This window comes from Stomoxys calcitrans, chromosome 5 (assembly GCF_963082655.1).
Source record: "Stomoxys calcitrans chromosome 5, idStoCalc2.1, whole genome shotgun sequence".
Taxonomy (NCBI): domain Eukaryota; kingdom Metazoa; phylum Arthropoda; class Insecta; order Diptera; family Muscidae; genus Stomoxys; species Stomoxys calcitrans.
The window spans coordinates 114,992,609-115,018,729 of record NC_081556.1 but is presented as its reverse complement, the minus strand read 5'-3'; the positions used below and the strand labels follow the sequence as shown (position 1 = coordinate 115,018,729).

Below are 26,121 nucleotides of genomic sequence, written 5' to 3'. Positions count from 1 at the left end.
AAAAATCGAATATTGCGAATATCGATAGTTTGTCAGCTCTAATAAAAACGCCTTCTCCCGATATTACCCTATTGCGCGCAATTATTATCCGATTCGACTGAAATTTTCCACAATGACTTTTACAATGGTCTCCAATATCCAAACCAAGTATGGTTTATAATCTGATATGGCTCCAATATCATATCAATTCTTATGCATTACCTTTTGCTTGCCTACACAGAGATACCGGGTAAAGAACATGACAAATGCGATCCATGGTGGAGGGTATATGAGATTCGGCCCCGCCTAACTTATCACACTTTTACTTCTTTCTTTTCAAATCAAAAATGTTAGCACCATCTTACTCAATCCGATAACAACATGACCCAAGTTTCTATTTGCCTGAAACATGCAGCATCTCTAAGAGGTTTTGGCGACTGATAACAAATATTTCAAGTATTAGTTTATTAAACCTCTTTATGGATTCAAATACATATTCGGTTTTGTTTTCGCAACACAATTGACATCAACAATCTGCATAAAAATGGGCTTTGCATCAACTCGTAGCATAGGAAATGTCTTTATGGGATTTATCTATATGGCTCTTATTGTGGCCATATTTTTAATTTTGACACAGGATTTGTTAAATGACTTAACGAAGGACTCATCCTATAAGGATACGGAAACAATGGGGAGTGGATGTAAGTACATGTTCCGATTTGACATCTAGAGTACCCAACGAACGAAATGGTTATTCGATATTGGCTGAAATGTTTCCTGTGAAGATTTCTTACGACATCTACTATGGTTCATGCTTACTATGGCTACAAACCCATTTTCCAGTTTAGCTAAACTTCCTTCCTTCCTTCTAACAGGCATTAAAAAGAAAAATTATTTGGGTATTGTAGTTGACTTCTTTGACAATATACTAGACTCCGAGTTACTTCATCATTTGGCAAGACATACTATGCAGCTATTTCTATTGATCCTGCTGGTTATGGGTCTTAAAATGGTAGGCTTCTATGAAATATTTGTACAGAAACAACTTTCAGAAGACTTATTTAATTTTTTGATTTTGCAGCAGCGGCATTTACTTATGTTACCTTGGATTATTGTCAATATTGTTGGTTTGATTATTGTTACCCTATGGGGCGTTTTCGTCTACACTATGAAGTTAATTGTTGAAGACGATATTGCCTTCACGGCTAGTGAGTTGCAATTCATTGCATTTGTATGTAAGTATTGTAGAACCTTATAACCATAATTGACCTCTGGTAAAATACTTATTATTTTCCTCCCCAAGTCGTGTGCTGGTTTGGTATCTTCCCCATCTACAAGGCCTACAAGATGATAAAAGATTTCAACAACTTACCACGCTATCGTGGAAAACTTATACATACATCTACATATATCTAACCTGGATGATACATTTAGGCAAATATACAGTTTTTCTAAGATTTTGAGAATCATTTGCAGAAATGAGTATTATTTTAAAAACAAGTCAAAAGGCTTTAAGTTCGACCGGGCCGAACTTTGGATACCCACCACCTCTGGTATATATGTAAACCACCTTTCGTCATAAACCGGTGAAAAATGCATTATTTATGCATATGGTCCGATTTGGACAAAATCCGATTTTTGTAGACCAATCTGAACGATCTGAAATCACTGTGTCGAATTTGGGCGAAATCGGATTGTAAATGCGCCTTTTATAGGCCCAAGACCTTAAATCGAGGGATCTGTCTATATGACAGCTATATCCAAATCTGGACCGGTTTGGGCCAAGTTGCAGAAAATTGTCGAAGAGCCCAACACAACTCACTGTCCCAAACTTAGGCGAAATCGGACAATAAATGTGCCTTTTATAGGCCCAAAATCTTAAATCGAGAGATCGGTCTATATGGCAGCTATATCCAAATCTGAACCGATCTGGGCCTAATTGCAGAAAGTTATCGAGAAACCTAACGCAACTCACTTTCCCGAATTTCGGTGAAATCGGATTATAAATGCGCTTTTTATAGGCCCAAGACCTTAAATCGAGAGATCGGTCTATATGGCATCTATATCCAAATCTGGAGCGATTTGGGCCAAGTTGCAGAAAATTGTCGAAGAGCCTAACACAACTCACTGTGCCAAATTTCGTCGAAATCGGACTATAAATGGGCCTTTTATGGGCCCCAAACCTTATATCGAGAATTTGGGAGCTATATCCAAATCTGGACCGATCTGATCCAAATTGAAAAAGAATGTTGAAGGGCCCAACATAACTCACCGTCCCGAATTTCGGCTAGATCGGATTATAAAAGCGCTTTTTATGGGTCCAAAACCTTAAATCGAGTGATCGGTCTATATGGCAGCTATATCCAAATCTGAACCGATCTGGGCCAAATTGCAGAAAGTTTTCGAAGAACCTAACGCAACTCACTTTCCCGAGTTTCGGTGAAATTGGATTATAAGTGCGCTTTTTATGGGTCCAAAACCTTAAATCGAGAGATCGGTCTATATGGCATCTATATCCAAATCTGAACCGATCTGGGCCAAATTGAAGAAGGATGTCGAGTCGCATAACCAAACTCACTGTTCCAAATTTCAGCAAAATCGGATAATAAATGTGGTTTTATGGGCCTAAGATCCTAAATCGGCGGATCGGTCTATATAAGGGGCTACATCAAGATATAGTCCGATATAGCCTATCTTCGAACTTAACCTACTTATGGATCTTAAAGGATCTGTGCAAAGTTTTAGCTCAATATCTCTATTTTTTAAAGGCTGTAGCGTGATTTCAACAGACGGACAGAGGGACGGACGGACGGACAGACGGATGGACAGACGGACGGACGGACAGACTGACGGACGCACGGACAGACGGACGGACGGACAGACGGACGGACAGACGGACGGACAGACGGACGGACGGACAGACGGACAGATGGACAGACGGACGGACGGACGGACGGACCGACAGACGGACGGACGGACGGACGGACGGACGGACAGACGGACGGACGGACGGACGGACGGACGGACAGACTTTGATAGATCGTGATTGCGACCTGTACTCTGTACACAAATTAACATGGACAGACGGACATAATCAAATCCCCCTATCCCATGGGGGATAGGGGGTTTTATTATTTAGAAATAAAATGGTGTTTACTTCGGTCATTCCGAACTTTGGATACCCACAGCCATGGACATATCAATCATCCCATTTTATTATTACCACACTACCATATCCATATTTATAACTAAATAGGGGTTGGTTTGGCTCATATTTGATTCAGGTCTCGAGAACTCTTATACAAGTCAGAGTTTCAGCGAAACCAGGCAATAAATCCACTTTTTATGGGACTAAGACCCTAAATTCAAAGATCGGTCTATATGTTAGCCATATGTAAATAAAGTCTGGTCTGGATTATATTCGGGTTGAATGACTGGAGGCACTTGTATTGAGCCTGTGTCAAATTCCAGCGAAATCGTATAATAAATGTGTGTTTACGGGACCTAGACACTATGTCGGCAGATCGGTATATATGGCAGCTATATCGTCCGATCTGAACCATATTCGGGTTAGATGACGCGAGACTTTAAGCAACTTATTATTTCAAATTTCAACAAAATCGGTTACCAAACAAAGCATTTATGGGCTTCAGACCCTTAATCGGTCTATATGGCAGCCTGCCATATATACAGTCACCAGCATGCTGCTGATGCTCGGCGAATGGAAATTTTCCATCGAGCCTTGGGAAAAGTAATCCCTCAAATGTCTTGTCTACTAATGAGAGAAGGAAGATGAGTCTGTACTACTTCTTCATACTCCGTTCCTTTCCAGGCTTCAGTAGCGGAGTCACTCTGCCCATTTTGCGGACATTGGGTACTATAAGAGTGCTCGAAGACAGGTTGTGGGCAGTTGTAAGGTACTCGACTTCAGGTTGATCCAGATTCTTCAGCGTCAGTGTAGAGATTCCATCGGAGCTCAAAGCCTTGGATGATTTGGCGCCCCGTATGGCATTCGTAACTTTCATCACGATAAATTGTGATGGCTGTCCTTCGGCTCGGAGACCACGGATACGACGAATGGCGGTTGAACGTGGCGCAACTCTTCGGCTCATTCACAGTTTCGTCGCCAAAAGGTACTGAGGTCCTATCATCTCCTCTTCCGCGGTTCGAGAGTGATTTAGCTGTAGACCACAGCTTGCCGAAGTCTTTGGACCATATTCGGTCTGTTAAAAAAGGCACCTTAGTGTAGGTTTTTGTGGTGGGGTGAGCTCCCTATCACTTGTGTCTAATTATACCCTACACCACTACTGTGGTATAGGGTATTATAGCTTAGTGAATGAGTTTGTAACACCCAGAAGGAAAAGAGGTAGACCCATTTATAAGTATACCGATCGACTAAGAATCACTTTCTGATTCGATTTAGCTATGTCCAGCTATCCGTCTGTCTGTCCGTCTGTCCCTGTTAATTTATGTACAAACTACAGGTCGCAGTTTTCCTCCGATCGTCTTCAAAATTGGTATGGGCATGTTTTTCGGCACAGACACGAAGCCTATTGAAATTGGAAAAAATCGATTCAGATTTGGATATAGCTCCCATATATATGTTCGGCCGATTTGCAGTAATACAGCAATAACATGGTCATTTGTTGACCGATTCTCTCGAAATTTTGCAAGAAGGATTTTCTTATAACTCTCAATATTAGAAGTGAATATCATAGAAATCGGTTCAGATTTGGATATAGCTCCCATATATATGTTCGTCCGATTTGCAGTAATACAGCAATAACATGGTCATTTCTTGACCGATTCTCTTCAAATTTGGTAGGAAGGATTTTCTTATGACTCCCAATATAACTGGCGAATTTTATAAAAATCGGTTCAGATTTGGATATAGCTCCCATATATATGTTAGGCCGATTTGCAGTAATACAGCAATAAAATTGTCATTTGTTGACCGATTCTCTCGAAATTTGGCAAGAAGGATTTTCCTATGACTCTCAGTATAAGAAGTGGATATCATCGAAATCGGTTCAGATTTGGATATAGCTCCCATATATATGTTCGGCCGATTTGCAGTAATACAGCAATAAAATTGTCATTTGTTGACCGGTTCTCGTGAAATTTGGTAGGAAGGATTTTCTTATGACTTCCAATATAACTGGTTAATTTTATAGAAATCGGTTCAGATTTGGAAATAGCTCCCATATATATGTTACGCCGATTTGCAGTAATACTGCAATAAAATTGTCATTTGTTGACCGATTCTCTCGAAATTTGGCAAGAAGGATTTTCCTATGACTCTCAGTATAAGAAGTGGATATCATCGAAATCGGTTCAGATTTGGATATAGCTCCCATATATATGTTCGGCCGATTTGCAGTAATACAGCAATAAAATGGTCATTCGTTAACCGATTCTCTCGACATTCGGCAGGAAGGATTTTCTTATGACTCTCGATATTACTGGCGAATTTCATAGAAATTGACTTAGATTTAGATATAGCTGTCATATATGTATATCGCCAGATTTTCACCCCAAGAGCCGCTGCCAGCGCATTATTTGGCCAATCTTCCCAAAATTTTGCAGCACGCTTTCCTCGACGACTACCACATTATCTGAGAAGTTTGCTTGAAAGCGGTTCAGAATTAGATATAGCTCCCATATATACGTTCGTCAGATTTTGGGTTATTTGCAAAAATGTTTTCATTTGTCAACCGTAGTTATTACTGTTTGACATATATTAGATCACCGAGGTCCATCAAAATTGGTTCAGAATTGGTAATAGCTCCCACATTGTACTTACAGGGTAGGTGTAGGGTATTATACAGTCGGCACCGCCCGACTTTTACCCTTCCTTATTGGTTTTTATATCAAATTTGCAGTCTGCTCTAAAATACCTAATATTTAAGCCCAATTTTGTACCGATCCGTTAATATGCCGTCTCTGGAGGGTTTTGGGGCGGGCGTTCCCCCTATATATTTGTGCTTTTGCCTTTGTATTTAGGTATAAACAAAATTTCATATTAAACGGTCCATCCGTCTTTGATTCATCCCAAATTATGTGGAAACTTGACCCAGTTCCTTAATGCAATGTTCTTGGGCAAATTTGCATGTGGAAACTTCGCCTTCGATGTGGATTATAGAAGTGGCCCTAAAGAGTTTCTTAAGGAACTTTAAACCCTTTTGGGGTTTCACACTACTAACTTTATCGATCACCCTTATATCCCTGACCATGACCGTAAAATTTTTCTTTAATATTACAACTGTTAAAAAATTTTACTTTTTTCGTAAATTTAATAAAAATTTTGTTTTTTGATAAAATTGTTTTTATGTGTGACGAAAATCCCATTGAGTGTTAGCTATTGGGTTGCCCAAAAAGTAATTGCGGATTTTTCATATAGTCGGCGTTGACAAATTTTTTCACAGTTGTGACTCCGTAATTGCATTCTTTCTTCTGTCAGTTATCAGCTGTTACTTTTAGCTTGTTTTAGAAAACAAGTGTAAAAAAAGTATATTTGATTAAAGTTCATTCTAAGTTTTATTAAAAATGCATTTACTTACTTTTAAAAAATCCGCAATTACTTTTTGGGCAACCCAATATTAACACACTTTATATGAAAAACCTTCTCAATCATTTCAAATTTATCACTTTGAAAGTCATATCTGAGCTATGTAGCGTTTAGCTACAGCTACATTAGTGTGCAATCACAAAACATAATTAATTTTGCACAAAATTGAAACATTTTGTCAATTGAGTTCAAATGTGTAATTAACTCACCCTTGTATGTAGCAGGCACCTCAATAACACTGTGTCATGGAAACAATGACGTTACGAGGCATATGAGGAACACATGTTTTGCCTTTTTTTGTGGTTTTCGTTTTTGTTTTCCTTCAGATTTCCACAGCGAAAAGAATGACATAGTTTTCATCATCGTTGAGGGCCTATATCTAAACGACTAAAATGAAATTATCTGCTCGCGCCTACATTGACTTGCACGCTCATCCGCACATCCGTAGCGTACGAAGACCACAGCAAAAGAGCGCCAAGAAGCTATTAAAAATCGAAACGCGAGCATTTGTCCGATAGTGAAAATTGTCAACCGCCTGAGGAATGATGAGTAATTAAAAGATGCGGACTAAGGGAGATCTATGTGAGTCCGCCAGCCAGCCAGCCAACCAAACACCAGTTGGGGGTTGGCTAATCATTTGCAACATGAATTCGTGCCGCTATTCAGTCAATGCTCGACAGTCGTCATCTGCTCGCGGCATTCTGGGTTACAGCAACGCGAATTTGGCTACCACGGGGGAATATCTTGAATTTTGTTGCGATACAAAAACAAAGTTACAACATTTTTTTTTTGTTTCCTCATAGTTTGCTGTGTTTAAAAAAAGCCTACTAGTGATTTATAATTCATCCAAAGCCAAACGCCTTTTTTTCAATATTTACGAGCTCTAGGTCGTTTTACAGAGGAGGAAGTTCTGTATCGAAAAAAAAAACAAAATAAAAGCACATTAATAAATATGAATAATTAAATTATTTCAAAGTGACAACAAAAACAAAACTAATCCAACCGTAACTAGTCAACAATTATCGATTCGAATATGAGACATTTGTTCGGGCTGCCTTTAACCACAGGCGCCGTGGTGGTGGGCTCTTTGTCCGCCTTGTTTTTTCTCTATGCCAGCATTCAAACCTCCTACAATTTATTGCAGTTTATAAAACAAGAAAAAGCTGCCGGTCCTGAATGGATCGTTGACCCCGATACAGGTGAAATAAGTCATGGATCAATTGGGAGTAGAAAATTTACCAAAGGACCAAAAACATCATATTCGGGATGGATTATTAACACAAATAGAGGTAAGTTATCAAAAATGTAGGTCGACTCGGTAGCTGAGTTGGTAGCGTGTCCCATTTGCTAAAACCGGGTTCGATTTCCATCAGAGCTCTGCAGAGGCCTAGTTTGCCGCTTTATGGTATCACAATGGATTAAAATAGTCAAAGTGAATCCCTTTAGACAAAAGACTGTCACTCTTAACTAATCCAATCTTACCTAGCCTAACCCATGGACAATGTAAACAAAAGAGCAAATGCAAATTTTTACCATGAGCATTCCACTAAGGAACAGGGGCAAACTTCTCACATAAAAATGAGTGCGGTCGGATTTTAAGCTCAATGATAAGGGACCTCCATTTTACAGACGAGTCCGAGCGGCGTGTCGAAGTGCGTCACCTCTTTGGAGAGAAGTTTTACATGGCAAGTACCTCACAAATGTCGCCAGCATTAGGAGGGGAAAACCACCGTTGAAAATTTTTTCTGATGATCGAACCCAGGCGTTCAGCGTCATAGGCGGACATGCTAACCTCTGCGCAAAAAAACAAAAATTCGATTTTCTCAACTGTATTCAAAACCAGACGTTCAAAATAATCATTGCCAGACATCAAGATTATGTGGGATAAATATTAAGCTGATTGATCCCCCTTGTCAAGTACTGATAACAAACTCATCTCATCTGAAGATTATAGGAAGGTACAAGTAAAAATGTGTTATGAGCGGCCAGTCCGAATCTTGAATAACCCCCACCATAGATCGCATGGAATAAGTTATTTGAATGACTTTGACAAGCTGTATCAAGTTATGGTCCCATGTAGACTGTAGACTTGTCATGGCTGTGAGAATTCATAAAAAATACCACGTTGAAAATTTCAGTCAAATTTATAAGCGTAGAAAGGCCTCTGGGGGTGGGCTAAGCACTCCCCAGAAAAGTTTTAGCCAGAAAGGCTTTAAGTTCGACCGGGCCGAACTTTGGATATCCAACATTCGCAATCCAGAGAAAAATGCATCATATATGAACCCATTGCAACTATGTTTAAATATGGTCCGATTTGGAGCAAACTCGGCACGGACGTCGAGTGGTCTACAAAATACACTTTTTAAGTTGTTAAAGCAGAATTTAGGTCAATTGGGCAGCTATATCAAAATATAGACCAATTTAAACCATATACATCACAGATGCCTAAAACCTAACATAGGCCACGATGCCAAATTTCATCGAAATCGGATAATAAAGTCGGTCTTGAAGGGAATGGTTGAGGGAAATTTTCGTATTTCAAACCAGCTCTGCGGAGCCTAACCCTCGACTCTGATCCAATAGTGATTTCGATTGTGCAAAAGTCGAAATTGGATTTGAAGTCGGAATATTAAGCCGGGATCGGAGAGGGCTTCGGAGTCGGGTCACGCATGCTCATCTACGAACCAACCGTCTTTGACGCCGGCCTTAAAAACTCGATTCCGCAGTTCTGTTTCAAACCTTGATGCCCTCTATAATTGTTCAATGCCCTTTTGGTTTGGAGTCCACAGTAGCGCAGAGTTTAGTATGTCCGCTTATGACGCTGACCGCCTGGCTTCGAAAACTGGCGAAAACATCAGGAAAATTTTCAGCGGTGGCTAGGTGTTGTGCCCATTAAGCTTTATGATAAGGGGGCCTCCTTTCTATAGCCGAGTACGAACGGCGTGCCGCAGTGCGACACCTCACAAATATTGCCAGCATAATGAAGCGAAAACCACCGTTGGAAATTTTTTTCTGATGGTCTCGCCAAAATTCGAACCCAGACGTTCAGCGTCATAGGCGGACATGCTAACCTCTGTGCTGCGGTTTATATGACAGCTATATCAAATAAATGATCGATGGACCATTATTGGCTCAGCTGTTGAAAGTCTTAACAGAACACCAATTCGGATAACAATTGCAGCGTCCAGAGGCTCTAAAACTCAAATCGGTAGATCGGTTTATATGAAAGCTATATCAGGTTATCGAACGATTTGGACCGTACTTGGCACAGTTGTTGAAAGTCATAACAGAACACTAAATGCAAAATATCACCTAAATAACACAGGAATTACGGCTTCTAGGAGCTGAAAATGTCAAATCGGGAGATCGGTTTACATGGGAGCTATATCTGTTTACAGACCGATTTATATCGTACTTGGCACGATTGTTGGAAGTCGCGACAAAAAAAACCATGTACAAAGTTTCAGCCAAATCGGCCAACAGGTGGAGCTCAAGACGTCAACTCATGAGATAGACTTGTATGGGAGTTATACGCCGAATAGGAGCATACTTGTCGCGATTGTCATACCCACCACATAGGATGGAGGGTATACTAATTCAATTTCTATTACCTCGAAGTTGATCTGCGATCCTATAAAGTTTATATACTTGACCGTTTTGACATTGTAAGTCCCTCTAGCCATGCCCATCTGTCCATCCGTCCATCTGCCCATCCGTCAGTCAGTCGAAATCACGATAAGGGTCGAACAAATCGAGATAGCCGGTTGAAATTTTGCACAAATATTTCTTATTGATGTAGGTCGTTGGGGATTGGAAATGGGCAATATTGGTTAAGATTTGATATAGCTGGCATATAAACCGATCATCCAAATTGACATCTTGAGCCGCTGGAAGCCGAAGTTGTTATCCGATCGGGCAAAAATATTACAAATAATCTTCTGTTATGATCAAAAACCGTGCGAAGTACGATCCAAATCGATCAATAACCTATAGCTCTCTCTTTTTGATCCCATGGAATATATTGGGTTGCCCAAAAAGTAATTGCGGATTTTTTAAAAGAAAGTAAATGCATTTTTAATAAAACTTAGAATGAACTTTAATCAAATATACTTTTTTTACACTTTTTTTCTAAAGCAAGCTAAAAGTAATAGCTGATAACGGTAAGAAGAAAGAATGCAATTACAGAGTCACAAGCTGTGAAAAAATTTGTCAACGCCGACTATATGAAAAATCCGCAATTAGTCTTTGGGCAACCCAATACAATTTTTGTCCCATTTGGTTAGTGTTCTGTTATGACCTTCAACAACTGTGCCAAGTATGGTCCAAGTCGGTCTATAACCTAATGTAGCTCTCATATAAACAGATCTTGCGATTTGAGATCAAAAGCCCTTGGAAGCCGCAATAGTTACCTGATTTGGCTGCAATTGTATAACGATCCAAATCGTTTCATTACCTGACATAGCTCCCATATACCAAACCGTAAATGTTGTCTTATTTGGCCGAAATATTGCACTTAGTGTTCTGTTACCCAGCAAACACTCCAACTTGGGTTCAAATCTGTCTATAACCTGATATAGCTCCTATTTAAAACGATGTTCCGATTAGAGATCTTGTACCCCTGGCAATTCCAATTGTTATCCGATTTGGATGAAATTTGTCACATAGTATACTGTTACGACTTTCAACAACCGTGCTGAAATTTTGCATGTTCTGGTTTATTATGACTTTCAACATCCATGATAAGTATAGTCAAAGCTTCCGTATAAAACGATCTCCCGATTGGTCCTCTACGGTTTGTAAAGGGTGATTTTTTTGAGGTTAGGATTTTCATGCATTAGTATTTGACAGATCACGTGGGATTTCAGACATGGTGTCAAAGAGAAAGATGCTCAGTATGCTTTGACATTTCATCATGAATAGACTTACTAACGAGCAACGCTTGCAAATCATTGAATTTTATTACCAAAATCAGTGTTCGGTTCGAAATGTGTTAAAATTTTGACAAATTTTGTTCAGCGATGAGGCTCATTTCTGGTTGAATAGCTACGTAAATAAGCAAAATTGCCGCATTTGGAGTGAAGAGCAACCAGAAGCCGTTCAAGAACTGCCCATGCATCCCGAAAAATGCACTGTTTGGTGTGGTTTGTACGCTGGTGGAATCATTGGACCGTATTTTTTCAAAGATGCTGTTGGACGCAACGTTACGGTGAATGAACACATTTCGAACCGAACACTGATTTTGGTAATAAAATTCAATGAGGCCATCTTAAATAAAGGGGCTAAATATTAATATAGAAAACCCTTAAAGTAGCCCACCATACTCCCTGGGCCACTCAAAATACGGGTCCCCCTCAATAATGATCAGCCCAAATACAGGTCACCCTAACATATGTTATCATAAGGTATCATACTGAGACAAATCTCTCATATCTATTAGTACAGTCGATATAATCGGCACGTCTTGGATGGACGGAACCCTAGTATTGCCATCTGGAAGATCATGTTACACGGATGGATCAAAGCTAGAGGACAGATTGGGCCTGGGGGTTTACATTGAGAACCCAGGGACTGATATCTGTTTAGACGGCCTCATCATAATACGGTCCTGCAGACGAAGATCCGGGGGATCACGAAATGCGTGAAGTGGTGTGGTGCTAACACGAGGACGTCGAGAGTGAACATCTTTACCGACAGTAAAATTGTCATAGGGTCAATAACAACCAGGACGTTAAGGTCTCGAACAATCTTGCAGTGTAAGAGGGAGATTAACGGCTTCTCTGAGGATGACAAAATCTGCATCGTTTGGGTGCCGGGCCATAACGGAGTAAGGGGAAATGAAAGGGCAGACGATTTGGCGGTGAAGGCCAGAGGGCTGCCGTCAATAAACTTGTTTAACCCGAAGTCTTTCGGATCGACGCAGTCCGAGTTAAGGGAGTGGGCGACGAATGCGCATGCAAGTTTGTGGAACAGCGAAACGGTCGGTAGGACGGCGAAAATCCTATGGAGGGATTCAGATCGTCAGAAGACGAGGCTAGAAGGTCTGTATAGCTATTGGTATCATAACGGGACACATAGGACTACGAGCTCACTAAGGTAAAATCAGTGCGGCAAATGATAGCATGTGTAGGGCATGCGGGGAAAATGATGAGACGTTGGAGCATTTCCTTTGTCATTGCCCGGCTTTCGCGTCTAACAGCCGGGAGACACAATACCAGACATGAACTTAGGGGAGTGGTATTGAAAACAAATAAGGATTTTGTAAGAATCACGAAATTCCTAACTTAAAATTTTCTTTTTAGAGGTTACTTTAAAGTTTTTAGAGCACACAACAAGCCGATTACTGGCTTAGGTGTATGTCCATAGCGGCATGGGGCGGATTAAGGTCTACACCCTCTTTTCAACCTAACCTAAATATAGGACAGCTTAAATTTAGAGCACCCTTAAACAGGGAACCCTACGTATAAGCCATGAACATTCCATTAAGGACCAGAAGCAAACTTCTCACATATCACTGAGTGCTGTCCGATTCAAATTCAAGCTCTATGCAAACGGCCCTGCTTTTTAAAGCCGTGTTCAAACGACGCGTCGCAGTGAGACACCTCTTTAGGAAAAAGTTTTACTTGGCAAGTACCTCGCAAATGTCGCCAGCACTAGGAGGGGGTACCCCCGCAGAAAGTTTTTCTAATGTTTTCGCCAGGATTCGAACCCAGACATTTAGCGTCACAGTCGGACATGCTAACCTCTGCGCTACGGTGGCCTCCAGTTAATATAGGTCACTCTTAACCACCATGTCACTCGGCGACACGCCATTCGAACTCGGCTATACAAAATATGGAGCTAAAATTTTAATTGGCCACCACTTATTGAGGGAGTGGTCTACCCTCTATTGCTTAATGAGATATTCGTAAGGAGTTCGGACGGGACGAATCTTATATACCCTTCACCATGGATGGCTTTCAGCAAGCTTTACGAACGCTATCAATTATAGACTTAAAACCGGTTGGTGGCCTGCGTCTGTTTCCAGTGGAGTAGCAGATCTAGGGCCCGGAAGTAATCTTAGAGTGGACTGCCAACGACCCAACAGCTGCTTTGGTGATATGAGGCAACCGGTTGGTAACCTGCGTCTGTTTCCAGTGGAGCAGCAGTAGGAGTAGGCTTAGAATGGACTGCCAACGACCCAACAGCTGCTTTGGTGGTATGAGGTTGAGGTTGGTAACCTGCGTCTGTTTCCAGTGGAGCAGCAGATCTAGGGCCCTGGAGTAGGCTTAGAATGGACTGCCAACGACCCAACAGCTGCTTTGGTGGTATGAGGCAATAGTATATTGTCTGCTGCTGGCTCTACCAGCCAAAACGGAGCTGGACTGCAGCGGCTTTTTACGAAAATGCCTATTTCGAGTCTTGAGGATTAGGCTGGCCCTATTTTATCATCGCATGTCCATAACTTGTCTAGGCCATAGACCTTCTCTGGCAATGCAATACGCTTGTTGAAGCCATGGAATAATAAAAGGCGCATCTCTGCCAGGTTTATTGAGAGGCTTAGTCCACATGATCCTAAAACTTTTACCGATAAGGGGAATAGTAAATGCACTATCAGCTACATACTTCGATATCCTAGTATCGTTCCGTCCTATAAAGATTGGTGAGAGTTGGCCAGGCGGAGCACTAGATTTAGTAAGGAAGGAAAAAAAACCTCGACACATGATACCAGGGAATCCTTTAGGACCTGAATCCATACTAATCTTTCCAATCTTTCAACCACTCACTGGAAAATTGGTTGGATGAGGCTGATGGCAATCGGAGATCTGCAGTATTCGCACTAAGCTCAGGCTGTCTCGCAGATCTGAAGAAGTCTGAAAGAGTTGTATCATACGAATTCAACATGTAGAAGCTAAAGGTGTTTATAAGTGCTGAGGTAGGGGTAATACAGCTTTTCTGATCATATTCATATATAAGGCCAAGCTAAGAAAATACTAGGACGAGCTGTATTATTGTCTCTGGAAGAAACAGGATCAAAAATTGTCACGTATGCTGATGGTGTAGGGAAAAGTTTACCAGCACTCTTTTTGAGATAAACTTCAGGAAGCTCTAGGTGCGACAGCGAAGTGAGTTATCGAAAGTGGTCTAGGCGTAAATATGCGTGAGAGAGAAGTAGTTTTTTTCACCAGGAGAAATAAAAATACTTGCTGTGGCATCGTGGGGGGAGAACAGGAAATTGTTGAATATAAATTTCCTGTCAAGCATTTTGGAAAGGACAAGAAAGGCAACTTTGGCTCTATTAACCTGCAACAGATCCATTGGCAAAAGTTTTGGGTTTAAGCTGGCAGTACTCTGTAGTTGTCAGTTACGTAGCTATGCTATATGGTGTTGTGGTCTGGGGGACGGCGCTTTTAAAGTCCACCTACTGTTCAATACTCAGCCGGATCCAAAGGATAGCTCGTTTCTGCATCGCATTCGCACTGAAGACTACCCCATCCGATGCGCTGAATGTAATGCTACACCTAATGGCTCTGAACGTTATGCCTACTACTGTGAGGCTAAGACACTGTGTTATCATTGATACAATGCCCGATATTCCAGGCAGTGTGGATTGCAAAATGCCTCAGCTGCTTTTCGATAAATGTATTGTACCACTATTCGTGATAGGACCGATTGGAACCACTGTATTCCTGGTAATAGACGGTACGCACACTACCAATGGTTCCAGACTAGACGATTAGTTGGACTTTGGGATGTACTCAGAAGAAATAGGACTGATCATTTGGAGAAAGTTACCACGACCAATGTATTGTGAAGCAAGCAGAGATCGTTAAATTAAAGCCGTAGTGGAATGGTTAAGATATAATGTCATAACGATAGTTGGCATAAATATGTTCCCAAAACAGCCAGGCAATCCATCAAATCTATGAGGAACATATTTATACCCTACACTACTACTGTGGTACACGGTATTATAACTTAGTGCATTTGTTTGTAACAGCCAGAAGGAAGAGAAATAGACCCATTGATAAGTATTCCGATCGACTCAGAATCACTCTCTGATTCGATTTAGCTATATTCGTCTGTTTGTCCGACAGTCTGTCCATGTTAATTTGTGTACAAAGTACAGATAGCAGTTTTCATCCGATCGTCTTAAAATTTGGTACACGCAGGTTTTTCGACCTAGAGACAAAGCCTATTGAAGTTGGAAAAAAACGGTTCAGATTTGGATATAGCCCTCATTCGTCCGATTTGCAGTAATAATGCAATAAAATGGCCATTTGTAAACCGGTTCTCTCGAAATTTAGCAGAAAGAATTTTCTCTTGACTTCCGAAATTATTGGTGAAATTCATGGAAATCGGTTCAGATTTAGATATAGCTCTCATGCATACATATCGCTCGATTTTCACTTCTACAGACACTGCAAGCACATTTATTGACCAATCTTGCCGAAATTTTACACAACTCTTTTCTCGACGAATTCCACAATATCTGAGAAGTTTGCTCGAAATCAGTTCAGATTTAGATATACCTCCCATATATATGTTCGTCAGATTATGGGTTATTTGCCATAATGTTGTCATTTGTCAACGGTAGTTTGAACATATCTGCTCGAAATTTGATAAGGATTATTTAATAACCCATCTGAAAACATCCGCCGAGGTCTGTCAAAAATGGTTCAGAATTGGATATACCTCCCACATTGTACTTATACAGTACGTGTGAGGTATTATGCAGTCGGCACCGCCCTACTTTGCCCTTCCTTACTGGTTTTGAATTCAAACACATCTCTCGACTGCAGCAGATCTTTCAACGAGGTGGCTGAACAGTTCAAAATTTTCCTAAAGGAACCAGGAGGCATACTCCTTTTCCTGTCCCTATGATATCACAGAAAACCTCTAACTAAGGCCGTTTGGAGACTGCCACTTTAACCTAACCTAGACCATCTTGTGTTGGTGACTTTTTTTTATTTGTATACCCTCCACCATAGGATAGGGGTATTCTAATTTCGTCATTCTGTTTATAAATACTCGAAATATTCGTCTGAGACCCCATAAAGTATATACATTCTTGATCGTCGTGACATTTTAAGTCGAGCTAGCCATGTTCGTCCATCCGTCCGTCCGTCTGTCTATCTGTCGAAAGCACGCTAACTTTCGAAGGAGTAAAGCTAGCCGCTTGAAATTTTGCGGTTGGGATTGTAAATGGGCCATATCAGTCCATGTTTTGATATAGCTGCCATATAAACCGATCTGGGATCTTGACTTCTTGAGCCACTACAGGGCGCAATTCTTATCCAATTGGAATGAAATTTTGCACGACATGTTTCGCTATGACTTTCAACAAGTGTGCCACGTATGGTTCAAATAGGTCCATAACCTGATATAGCTGCCATATAAATCGATCCTGGGTCTTGACTTCTTGAGCCTCTAGAGTGCGCAATTCTTATCCGATTGGAATGAAATTTTGCACGACATGTTTTGTTATGATGTTCAACAAGTGTGCCAAGTGTAGTTCAAATCGGTTCATAACCTGATATAGCTGCAATATAAACCGATCTTGGGTCTTGAATTCTTGAGTCTCTAGAGGGCGCAATTCTCATCCGATTGGAATGAAATTTTGTACGACGTGTTTCGATATGACTTCCAACAACTGTGCCAAGTATGGTTCAAATCGGTCTATCACCTGATATAGCTGTCAAATAAACCAATCTGGGGACTTGACTTTTTGAGCTTTTAGAGGGCGCAATTCTTATTCGATTTGGCTGAAATTTTGCATGAAGTATTTTATTATGACTTTCAACAACTGTGCCGAATGAGGTTCAAAGCGGTTCATAACCTGCTATAGCTGCCATATAAGCCGATCTGCGATATTGAGTTCTTGAGCCTCTAGAGGTCGCAATTATTATCCGATGTGCCTGAAATTTTGTGCGACAGATCCTCTCATGACCATCAACATACATGTTTATTATGGTCTGAATCGGTCTATAGCCTGATACAGCTCCCATATAAATCGATCTCTCTATTCTACTTCTTGAGCCCCCAAATTCTTATTCGAATTGGCTGCTATTTTACTCAGGTCTCCAACATATAATTAAATTATGGGCCATACCGGACCATATCGTGATATCGCTCTAATAGCAGAGCAAATATTTTCTTTTATCCTTTTTTTGCCTAAGAAGAGATGCCGGGAAAAGAACTCGACAAATGCGATCCATGGTGGAGGGTATAAAAGATTCGGCCCGGCCGAACTTAGCACGCTTTTACTTTTTTATATTTAGCTGATTATCGATGTAGAAGTGGTAAACTCCCCATACTCAAGTTATTTATTTCTTTCTTCTTAAATTACATTTTCCCTTAAAGTATAAATTGGCTCACTTAAGTCATCATTTTCATTTTTCGTTCCAGGGGGTTTTCATGTCTTTTATATCTGTTTGTGTGTAACGTCATTTATATCAGCAGTACTTCTTATTGTGGGTGCGATAAGGGTAAGTACTTTAAACCGAAAGCCATTATTACTCATTACGCTGCCGTGGTACAGAAAAAAAAATGAGATAAGTTCGGTCGAACCAACTACCCACCAACATGAATTCTATGAACAAAATTAAACAATGACTTAGTTTATAATTGGACAATAATTGTGTTAGATACACTCAAAAAAAAAATAATTCGTTTCACATAAAGGAAATTTTCGACAAGTAAACTTCTTTTGTGAGAAACATTGCAGATTGTTTAAATTCAATGTACATGTTATTTGTAATACATTCTTGCTGAAATTGTGATAAATTCTTGCAAGGAGTTAGTTACGTTCAATAATGCTATGTTTATGGCTAACATTTGAAATGTTGCAGCGAAACGTAACACAATTACAATAAAGGAAAAACTTCGTAATAAAAGTATTTTGTTTGTCGTAAAAGGGTCTCAAACGATTTTTTTTGCGTGTATGTGTAATAATGAACCTACTATAACCGTAGCGCAAAGGTTAGCATGTCCGGTGATCTTCATCAGGGTTTTAAATTTTAAAACAAAAATATCGACTTGTCCTTTATTTTTTTAGTCGAACTTGTGCGCTGTAAAGGAAAAGTCGATTGCTTTGTTTCAAAATTTAAATCCCTGATGAAGATCACCGGCGGTGGGCGAAATATTGGTAAAGTGAAGTGGTTTGGTTTAACCATCAGTAACTTCGCCAAGTATGATTCAAATCGATTCATAACCTGATATATTGGGTTGCCCAAAAAGTAATTGCGGATTTTTTAAAAGAAAGTAAATGCATTTTTAATTAGTCTGATGACTAGTGTGCGCTTGAAGCATTACTCTCGACAATAGGTGCCAAGGCACCCACACCTTTAGGAGGGGAGGACAACATGCTACGGTCTGACGCCACCACCGCAGCTGTTGGATCTGTGGAGTCCATTTTGAGCCAACTCCTAAAGGCTTTAACACATTTCGTAATAGGTAATACCTATTCCGGGATACGGATATTTTCCTTTCTTTGAGCAAAAGATACCATTCAACGGCTACTTTCCCGAAGAGGACAACTATCTTCGAAGGACCCCACCAGTGCAGTTCGTCAATCTCTTCTATGCTTGGACAATCTAAATTATCTTGCTCAAGTCTTCTTCTTAGTAGCCTTTCGAATTTTGTCCAGTTGATTTTCAACTTATTCCGGAAGCCTATCGGATTGGGTGCTGGCCGTGCTATTCTAAACCTAATGTAGCGATGGTCAGAGAAAAAATGTTCCATGGAGACCCTCCAATTCTGAACCTAATCGATCAGATTTTCTGAACATATCGTCACATCTAATACCGCCTCCCTAATCCAATTAACAAAGGTAATGGTGCTACCTATATTAAGCGTTATTAGTATTCGAGAGTATTCGAGAACTCTGCCAGGGCTTGGCCCCGCTTATTAGTGTTGGTACTACCCCACGAAATGTGGTGAGAGTTCGCATCGCACCCTATTAGTACCTTTTCTGTCTGTTTTACTTTCCTCACCAGCCGTTGCAGCTCCGAAGTGGGTGGCAGTGTCGGAGAGTCGAAAGGCAGATATTGTGTTGCCAGGTATGATCCACCGTCTCCCTTTCTCACCACTATTGCATCCGACGTTGACAACTCTGGGAAAAATATATAATTTAAATTTTTATGACAAATAATGCATGTCCCCGGCCGAGTGCCAGTGTTACCAGAGAATAATTGGTAGTTGATATGGTTCAGTCCAGACACTTTGTTGCGGGTCATCCATGGTTCCTGAATATGAATCTTGCCCTTACTGATTTTCTCCATCAGAGCGTGTGTAGCAGTCTCGCACCGGTGGAGGTTTATCTTTATTACCTCAATCATTGGTCCTCCAGTAAATGGGCATCTTGAGAGTAGGTGATAATCTCATCGTCTGCTCCCTGTTCTTTAAACTGCATTGACTTTCCAGTCACTGCACTGCCTGATGTAATCGTTTTTGGTTCATTGCCCAGTCTAGTCGGGTGCCTGTTCGCTAAGCTTTATTGGGTTTCCATTCCCTGTACTGCCTGATGTTTCAATACTAGGATCTTTGCCTATCTTAGCCTTCCAAATCTTATGTAAATGGGTTTCTTGGGAGTAGGTGATGGTACCATCTCGGCTCCCTGTTCGTTGGGTTGCATTAAGTCTCCTGTCGCTGCGCTGCCTAATGTTTCCATATAAACCGATTTCAGATTTTGACTTCTTGAGCAAATAGAGGGCGTAAATATTATCAGGTTTGGCGGCATTTTCCATGAAGTGTATGCTTTGACCTTCTACAACGGTGCTAGCTATGGTTCAGAGCCTCTAGAGGGAGCAATTGTTATCCGATTTGACTGAAATTTTTAACAATAAATTCTATTTTGGTCTCTAACAGGCAAACCAAGTATGGTTCATAACTTGGTATATCTGAATTAGCATACCAATTCTTATCCATTATTCTTTATTTTTCTATAAAGAAATATCGGCCAAAGAACTTGACAAATGGGATCAATGGTGGAGGATATATAAGATCCGGCCCGGCTGAACTTAGCACGCTTTTACTTGTTTCCCTCCTATAATCATATACATATAAATCCTATATACTATGATATTTCTTTTTATAGAATAGCCGAAAACTCTTGGTACCATGGCTTTTAACTGGAGCGGTGACAATGGTGGCCCTTAGTTTGTGCCTGATATACACCATTTACTTATTCACTATCTATAGCCTAAATGGATGGTGCGTGGAAGGTACTATGATCATAGTCCTATTCGTAACAATTGTATCATTGAGTAAGTAAACACAAATATATGAGCAACTATAAATAAATTCATAACTGATAATGTGGGAAGTGCTCATTTCTTTCACTGCCATAAATTGACAACAGTCTAATGTTTGAACTATTCCATGATGACAAAACTTAAAGTCCTAATCCTCTCATAATAGTGAGAGAATAAATTTCAAATTAAATATTTATCCATTCATCCAATGTGTCATCAATCAAGTCCATATGTTTGTGAAGGTGGTAGCTATTTCCATTGGCATCCATTCAAATGATCGCAGTCTGTTTGGCAAAAAAATGCCACAATTGGCTTTATGGCCCAACATTAGACCTTGACATCAAATTTTAATATCATTGGACATGAGTAAGAGAATGAGAGAGAATTTTTTTTCTTAGCATATTTCTAGTCGACAACTGAGTTTCACGCGGAAGTGCATTTTGACAATTTCAAATCATTTAAATCAATCATCATTTAATCATGTGAAATACTTTTGTAGCTGGCGTGTGCCATAATTGTGGCTATTGGTTGGTTTCGAATCATTTCAACCATACTGATTAGTTTAATAGTGAAATTTTATTGATTTGAATGGCAATAAATTTTATTTATTTATAATTGAGTATGCTGATGACATGGCTGTTGCAGTTAGAGGCAAGTTTCCCAGCACTCTTAGAGATATACTTCAGGAAGCTCTACTTGGAACAGCAAAGTGGGCCACCGGGCTAGGCGTAAATCCGTGCAAGACAGAAGTAGTTCTTTATAGCAGGAGATACAAGTTACCTACAATGGCACCTGTCTCCGTTGGAGTAGAGGATATTCCATTTACTGATAACCCAAAATAACTGGGTGTTTTGCTGAACAGGAAATTGAACTTCAAATCCAACGTTTTGGAAAGGGCAAGAAAGGCAACTCTAGCTCTATACACCTGCAAGAGAGCCATTGGCAAAAGTTGGGGATTTTAGACGCTTGTCATGCACTGGGTGTAAACTGCAGTTGTCAGACGTATAATGCTATATGGTGTTGTGGTCTGGTGGACGACGCTTCAAAAGTCCACCTACTGTTCAATACTCAACCGAATGGACGACACCATCTCATGCACTGAATTTAATGCTAAACCTTATGCAGGAACTATCTCGCACATTCTAGGGGAACTGGAATCTGTGGGTATGCTTCTAGCGATATAAAGGATAAGTCTCTCAAGCCCGGAAGGCAACGAATGATAAGGGGTGATTTTTTAGCTATTATCTTTTTGGTAACACTGGTTTAAACTGCTAACGAGCGTTTCGTATTTTGTTTCACTGTCAAACATCTACAGTTTGGTCTATAGTTTATCCATAAATTGTCTTACAAACGACCAACGCTTGCAAATTATTGAATTTTTTTTTTTTTTCAAAATGCGTGCTCTGTTAAGAAAGTTCATCGCACGCTTCTTCCATTTTACCACGGAGCTCATTTTTGGCTTCATGGGAATGTAAATAAGCAGAATTGTCGATAACATCCGACCTAAATATGGTTCAGATCGGACTATATTTAGATATAGCTGCCATATAGACCGATCTGCCGATAAGGGGACTAAAGGCCATAAAAGCTTTATTTATTAGCCGATTTCACTGAAATTTTAAACAGTGAGTTGTTCTGAGCCTCACGACCGACCTTAATATGGTTCAAATCGATTTATATTTATATATATATCTGGCAAAAAGACCAATATTTTGTTCTACAAAATTGAAAAGTGACATATATATATACCGTGCCGAATATGGGTGCTTAAGTTATCCAATTTTCACCTGATTGTGACGATATGGGATTTGCATATATACCCGAGGTGGTGGGTATCGAAAGTTCGGCCCGGCCGAACTTAATGACTTTTTACTTTTTTTTTAAAAATTTGTCGTCGAATTTTGGAACCTTTCTAACGATGTCTACAATTTTTCAATTGGTTTCCACATAGCCTCAAAGTTCAGAAATACCAACCATACCTTGACAAAAATTTCAAAAAAAAAAAATCGTTGTCAATCCAATAACTCATAAACCTATAGAGATATACTCGATATTTTCGGCGCTGGCCTCAGTGGCGCAGAGGTTATTTACGAATATTCATCGGTCGGTTTACATTAAGATATAGCTCCCAAATACATGGACCTCCCGATTTTCACTTTAAGAGCCTTCGCTAGCGCATTTGTCAAAAGTTTGCGCCGTGATTTCCTCTATGACCTCCACATAGTATGTACTGAGTTTGGTCGAAATTCTTTATCTCGAATGAGAGCAAGTTTTAATTTGGATGGCCTAGGCTACATTGTGCCCAATATGGTGTTAGGTATCAAAATCTCGGGTTTGCGCATCTTTAGCTGAGATGCGCATCTTTAGCCAGATCTCGGAGATGGGTGCACCGATTTAAGCGAAATTTTGTATGCTACCTTATGGTACCCCAAAAACACGAAATTAGTATAAAACTTTGGAGTCAAATAACCTAGGGGGACGCCCCATCCCAAAACCCACCCGAACGGACAGTTTACCGATTGGGACAATATGGGTATCAAATGAAAGGTAGTTAAAAGTAGAGCACGTACTTGGCATACAAATTTCACCCTAAGTGTCGGGGGGTCTCAGACCCCCAAAAACACCACCCAACAGGATACTTTCACTGCTTTGGGCAATATTGCAATATCAAATGAAAAGTATTTAAAAGTAGAGTACAAATTTGGCATACAAATTTATTCCTTGGTGTCTGAGGGGCCTCCCCACCCCCACAAAACCTCCCAACAGGACACTTTCAGTGCTTTGGTCAAAATGGATATCAAATGAATGGTATATACATAAAAATTAATTCCTTGGTATCTGAGGGGCCTCCCCATGGCTAGGTTATAACTAGACATAGTTTAAATTTTCGAAACATTTCAAGCTTTAATTAAAGTTCAAAAAAATTGAAAAAAATCCCCGTGGATATTTGTTTTAAGTGTTAAACTTTTGGATTTTAATAAAATATTGGCCATATTGATCTTAAGATAACGGGGTGGTTTGATATCAAAATGAGACAAATTGGCATTTAAAACTTTTTTAATACCTCCGCTTTATGAAAACGGAAATAATTGATAATGCTTTGATGCAAATTTTTGACCAAAAAAAACAAAAAATAATAAATATATTGTTCTTATTGAAAACAATGGCATTTTTAAACCCCATACATATACTGGCACCATTTGTATGAAATTTGAAGTATAAAGCCTAAAAATCGATGGAGTTGTTAAAAAAACACTGAAAAAAGTCAACATTTTGATATTTTTAAATTATATAATAGAAATCATTGTGCTTGTTGTTATACCCACCACCGAAGGATGGGGGTATATTCATTTTGTCATTCCGTTTGCAACACATCGAAATATCCATTTCCGACCCTATAAAGTATATATATTCTTGATCAGCGTAAAAATCTAAGACGATCTAGACATGTCCGTCCGTCTGTCTGTTGAAATCACGCTTCAGTCTTCAAAAGTAGAAATATTGAGCTGAAACTTTGCACAGATTCTTTTTTTGTCCATAAGCAGGTTAAGTTCGAAGATGGGCTATATAGGACTATATCTTGATATAGCCCCCATATAGACCGATCCGCTGATTTAGGGTCTTAGGCCAATAAAAGCCACATTTATTATCCGATTTTGCTGAAATTTGGGACAGTGAGTTGTATTAGGCTCCTCGACATTCTTCATCAATTAAGGCCAGATCGGTCCAGATTTGGATATAGCTGCCATATAGGCCGATCCTCCGATTTAGGGTCTTAGGCCCATAAAAGCCACATATATTATCCGATTTTGCTAAAATTTGGGACAGTGAGTTTTGTTAGGCCCTTCGACATCCCTCGTTAATTTTGACCAGATCGGTCCAGATTTGGATATATCTGCCATATAGACCGATCCTCCGACTTAGGGTCTTAGGCCCATAAAAGCCACAATTATTACCCGATTTTGCTAAAATTTGGGATAGTGAATTGTGTTAGGCCACTCGATTTAGCCCAGATCGGTCCAGATTTGGATATAGCTGCCATATAGACCCATCCTCCGATTAAGGGTTTTAGGCCCATAAAAGCCACATTTTTTATCCGATTTAGGGTCTTAGGCTCATAAAAGCCACATTTATTTTCCGATTTTGCTGAAATTGAAGGCAGTGAGTTGTGTTAAGCCCTACGACATCCTTCGTCAATTTGGCCCTCGACATCCTTCGTCAATTTGGCCCAGATCGGTCCAGATTTAGATAAAGCTGCTTCTTCTATTTGGTCTAGATCGATCAAGATTTGCATATAGCTGTCATATAGACGATAACTCGATTTAAGGTCTTGACCCCAAAAAAGGCGCATTAGTAATCAGATTTAACTGAAATTTGACACATTGACTTATGTTAGGCTTTTCGACATCCATGTTGTATATGGTTCAGATCGGTTTATTTTTAGATATAGCTACTAAAAAGACCAATATTATGCTATATATAATTGAACAATGACTTGTACTTATAACGGGACATGAGGTATGCAATTTTCACTGGATTTTGATGAAAAGTGGTTTACATATATACCCGAGGTGGTGGGTATCCAAAGTTCGGCCCAGCCGAACTTAACGCCTTTTTACTTGTTTTTTCTCGGGTTGTCAAATTTGTCCCAGTTTAATTTACTTATTGTTTATCAAATTATTTTTATACATTAAATAATGTCTCACATGAATCATTTCAATATTTGTTTTCTCTTTGCAGCTTTGCAAATCTATTTGTGGTTGGGAGTGCAAAAACTTTACATGAATCTCACCGACAATAATGAAAGACGAAAAATATTACCCACCACTGTGCCTCTATACGCCCAGGATGAAGCGTTTTATTAATAACACAAACTGACAATATCAGACCTATAAACATGGCCAAGGTCCATCATCAACGCAGGGTTGGCATATAAATCACTTGGACACCATTGTCACAGCCTGCCGATTAGGGCGGTGTGGAACACAACCGTCATTACAACACAGCCACCAAAGCTTCCAACGACTATTGACTTTTATTTGTATATTATTAGCGTTTAAGAAATTTCTTTATAGTATTTTGTTGTAATGAAAAAAACAAAAAGAAAATTTACTCTAAAAATGGTATTAGAATATGTGGTTGGTTTGTTCCATTTTGTGGTTTCTAAATTAAGAAACATTTCTTTGTCTAAAGAAACCGAAAATGGCGTCACTTGTCTTGAAAAACACTCACTGTCAAAACATTTTGATTGGCAAAGACAAAACGATGAAAAAAGAAAATTGAATAAATTTATGACATTAATTTGTAAATAGTTTTGTGTACAAATGAGCGCCAGATATTAGG

General features: G+C 39.8%; 2 protein-coding genes across 4 annotated transcripts; both read left to right on the top strand.

Annotated features, from left to right (window-relative positions):
- The first annotated feature begins 464 nt into the window (after positions 1-464).
- On the top strand, positions 465-1,395 carry LOC106092233 (uncharacterized). The gene is made up of 4 exons (XM_013259024.2): positions 465-680; positions 855-991; positions 1,061-1,214; positions 1,283-1,395. Exons 1-4 carry the CDS (start codon positions 524-526, stop codon positions 1,393-1,395), a joined length of 561 nt encoding a protein of 186 aa, XP_013114478.1. The 5' UTR covers positions 465-523.
- A 5,667-nt stretch (positions 1,396-7,062) lies between these two features.
- On the top strand, positions 7,063-26,087 carry LOC106092229 (uncharacterized). Of its 3 annotated transcripts, XM_059368588.1 has the most exons (5): positions 7,063-7,129; positions 7,435-7,836; positions 17,933-18,012; positions 20,622-20,790; positions 25,519-26,087. In XM_059368588.1, exons 2-5 carry the CDS (start codon positions 7,581-7,583, stop codon positions 25,641-25,643), a joined length of 630 nt encoding a protein of 209 aa, XP_059224571.1. In that variant the 5' UTR covers positions 7,063-7,129; positions 7,435-7,580; the 3' UTR covers positions 25,644-26,087. The 3 variants fall into 3 exon arrangements, with proteins under 3 accessions (XP_059224571.1, XP_059224572.1, XP_013114471.2); XM_013259017.2 differs by lacking the exon at positions 7,063-7,129 and having other exon boundaries at positions 7,155-7,836; XM_059368589.1 differs by lacking the exons at positions 7,063-7,129; positions 17,933-18,012 and having other exon boundaries at positions 7,153-7,836.
- Positions 26,088-26,121: the final 34 nt, after the last annotated feature.

What these genes read in the sequence shown, in the direction of transcription:
- LOC106092233 (XM_013259024.2), top strand. Translation starts at nt 524, where the DNA reads ATGGGCTTTGCATCAACTCGTAGCATAGGAAATGTCTTTATGGGATTT. An exon ending in GGAAACAATGGGGAGTGGAT is followed by an intron (nt 681 to 854) that starts GTAAGTACATGT and finishes TCCTTCTAACAG; the next exon opens with GCATTAAAAAGAAAAATTAT. An exon ending in TGGTTATGGGTCTTAAAATG is followed by an intron (nt 992 to 1,060) that starts GTAGGCTTCTAT and finishes TTGATTTTGCAG; the next exon opens with CAGCGGCATTTACTTATGTT.
- LOC106092229 (XM_059368588.1), top strand. Translation starts at nt 7,581, where the DNA reads ATGAGACATTTGTTCGGGCTGCCTTTAACCACAGGCGCCGTGGTGGTG. An exon ending in TTATTGTGGGTGCGATAAGG is followed by an intron (nt 18,013 to 20,621) that starts GTAAGTACTTTA and finishes TTCTTTTTATAG; the next exon opens with AATAGCCGAAAACTCTTGGT. An exon ending in CGTAACAATTGTATCATTGA is followed by an intron (nt 20,791 to 25,518) that starts GTAAGTAAACAC and finishes TTCTCTTTGCAG; the next exon opens with CTTTGCAAATCTATTTGTGG.